The sequence below is a fragment of the Salvelinus sp. IW2-2015 genome, linkage group LG21 (genome assembly GCF_002910315.2).
Source record: "Salvelinus sp. IW2-2015 linkage group LG21, ASM291031v2, whole genome shotgun sequence".
In the NCBI taxonomy this organism is placed as follows: domain Eukaryota; kingdom Metazoa; phylum Chordata; class Actinopteri; order Salmoniformes; family Salmonidae; genus Salvelinus; species Salvelinus sp. IW2-2015.
Window position 1 is genome coordinate 6,607,264 of NC_036861.1, and position 2,279 is coordinate 6,609,542.

Here is a 2,279-nt window from a genome sequence, read left to right on the forward strand (position 1 = left end):
AGGTCCAGGGAGAAGACATGGAAGCCTGAGAGGAAGACAATCAAAGCTTTAGTTTCTAGACTATCATTTTACAGATGTATGTTGAAAATATTATTGGGAGATGCGATGGAAATCATCCCAGCTCATTTAATATATATTTTTTTCCACCTTTATTTAACTAGGCAAGTCAGTTAAGAACAAATTATTATATTCAATGACGACCTAGGAACAGTGGGTTAACTGCCTTGTTCAGGGGCAGAATGACAGATTTTTACCTTGTCAGCTCGGGGATTCAATCTTGCAACCTTTCCACTACTAGTCCAACGCTCTAACTACTAGGCTACCTAACACCCCCAAGGTATGGCTATTAGGCAGTGTTGACACAGGAAACAGAGAACACAGCAAAAGAAGGTATGACCATTAGGCAGCGTTTACACAGGCAGCCGAATTCTGATCCTTTGGCCAATTATATGCAAAGGATCTGATCTGATTGGTCAAAAGACCAATTACTGGCAAAAAAAATCAGATTTTCAAATGACATGACATCCAAAAGCCATACTTTTGGTTGTGGCCGGCAACGCGACACACTTGGTCCGCTGCTCAAATGAACCGTAAATATCACAGTAGCCACTAGCCAGTAAGCACAAACTATTCATCAACGAAAATACAACAATTCACGAGTATGGATGTGTAGACAAACAAAGGGTTTGTTTTGTTGTCTGTAGGCTACACGTTACATTTTAGCTTCAAGACAAAAGCACAGAGTTGCTAACAGCCATGTCTTCATCAAGTGTCACTAGCCTTACAAAATGATTAACCCTGTCATATGAACATAACAGTACAGTAAGTCTACCTTACGACATTACGACAAAACCAGGCTTAATTATTATCAAAAGCATACAAATCACTACATGTAGTAAAAGCTAATTGCTATTGGAAAAAAAAGTGTCTATTAAGTGAATTCACCGCAATGGGCTGTTTAACGTCATGTTTCTATAGGCTAAGCTATTTACTCATTACCTAAAAATAGACRSCATTTATTTGTGTTCTGAGAAAATGTGAACACGATCAAATGTGGTTGATATTTTCACACTTCAGGTGGCTAGACTACCTCGGCCTTTTTAATCCAAAATGATTCACTGCAATCAATCAATCAAWTAATCAATCAATCAATTAATCAACACAATAGTGATGTTGTGCCAGCCTATTCCAGGTGTTTTTCCATTAGTATTTTATTTAAAAATCTAATCAAATTTTCAAAATCAAATCAAATCAAATGTATTTATAAAGCCCTTCTTACATCAGCTGATGTCACAAAGTGCTGTACAGAAACCCAGCCTAAAACCCCAAACAGCAAAGCAATGCAGGTGTAGAAGCACGGTGGCTACCTAGAAAGGCCAAAACTTAGGAAGAAACCTAGAGAGGAACCAGGCTATGAGGGGTGGCCAGTCCTTTTCTGGCTGTGCCGGGTGGAGATTATAACAGAACATGGCCAAGATGTTCAAATGTTCATAAATCACCAGCAGGGTCCAATGATAATACCCTTACCTTTTGACCTGATTTGACCTGATTTGACCTGATTTGACCTGATTTGACCTGATTTGACCTGATTTGACCTGATTTGAAAAAGAATCTGGTACCATCATCAGGTCATATAAGACAGCTTTATTTTACAGCATTTTTTTTTTTTTACTGTCATACCAACAAGCGCTCACAGTCATGATTGGAGAATTAGACGCTCATGCACGTTCTCCAAACGTCATATTTCGAAGTGGTTTTGTTGCGCCTGCATCATTCCATTTCTCCAAACGTCAAATTTCGAAGTGTTTTTGTTGCTCCTGCATCATTCCATTACTCCAAACGTCAAATTTCGAAGTGTTTTTGTTGCTCCTGCATCATTCCATTTCTCCAAACGTCAAATTTCGAAGTGTTTTTGTTGCTCCTGCGGCCGCTGTAACGTTCCAGTTTCTCCAAACCGCTCCAAGCTTCTGAACCGTGAAGTGTTTATATTTTAGGCACTAATTCTCGAATGGGTAAGGCTAAAGGTTAAAGGGTAGTATACTTAGATTTTAAGTTAAGGTCAGCGTTAAAGGGTAGTATATTAATTAATAAGGTAAGGAGTTAAAGGTAGGCTATATTTAATTTAAAGGCTTAACGGAAGCAGATTAAAGTAGGTATATTGAATTAATTAAGTAACGGGTAACGGTAACGGTATATAATTTAACGCTTAAGTAAGGTTAAAAGGTAGGCTATATTAATTTAAGTAAGGTTAAAGAAGGTAGTATAATCCTCTCGTCTGG

General features: G+C 38.1%; 1 protein-coding gene across 1 annotated transcript in view; it reads left to right on the forward strand.

The window, feature by feature from the left end:
- The window catches only part of blk (BLK proto-oncogene, Src family tyrosine kinase), a 45,001-nt gene that overhangs the window by 27,839 nt on the left and 14,883 nt on the right, over positions 1 to 2,279 (forward strand). The window contains 1 exon segment of the mRNA XM_070433782.1: positions 351 to 390. Coding sequence (XP_070289883.1) covers positions 351 to 390 — 40 coding nt within the window.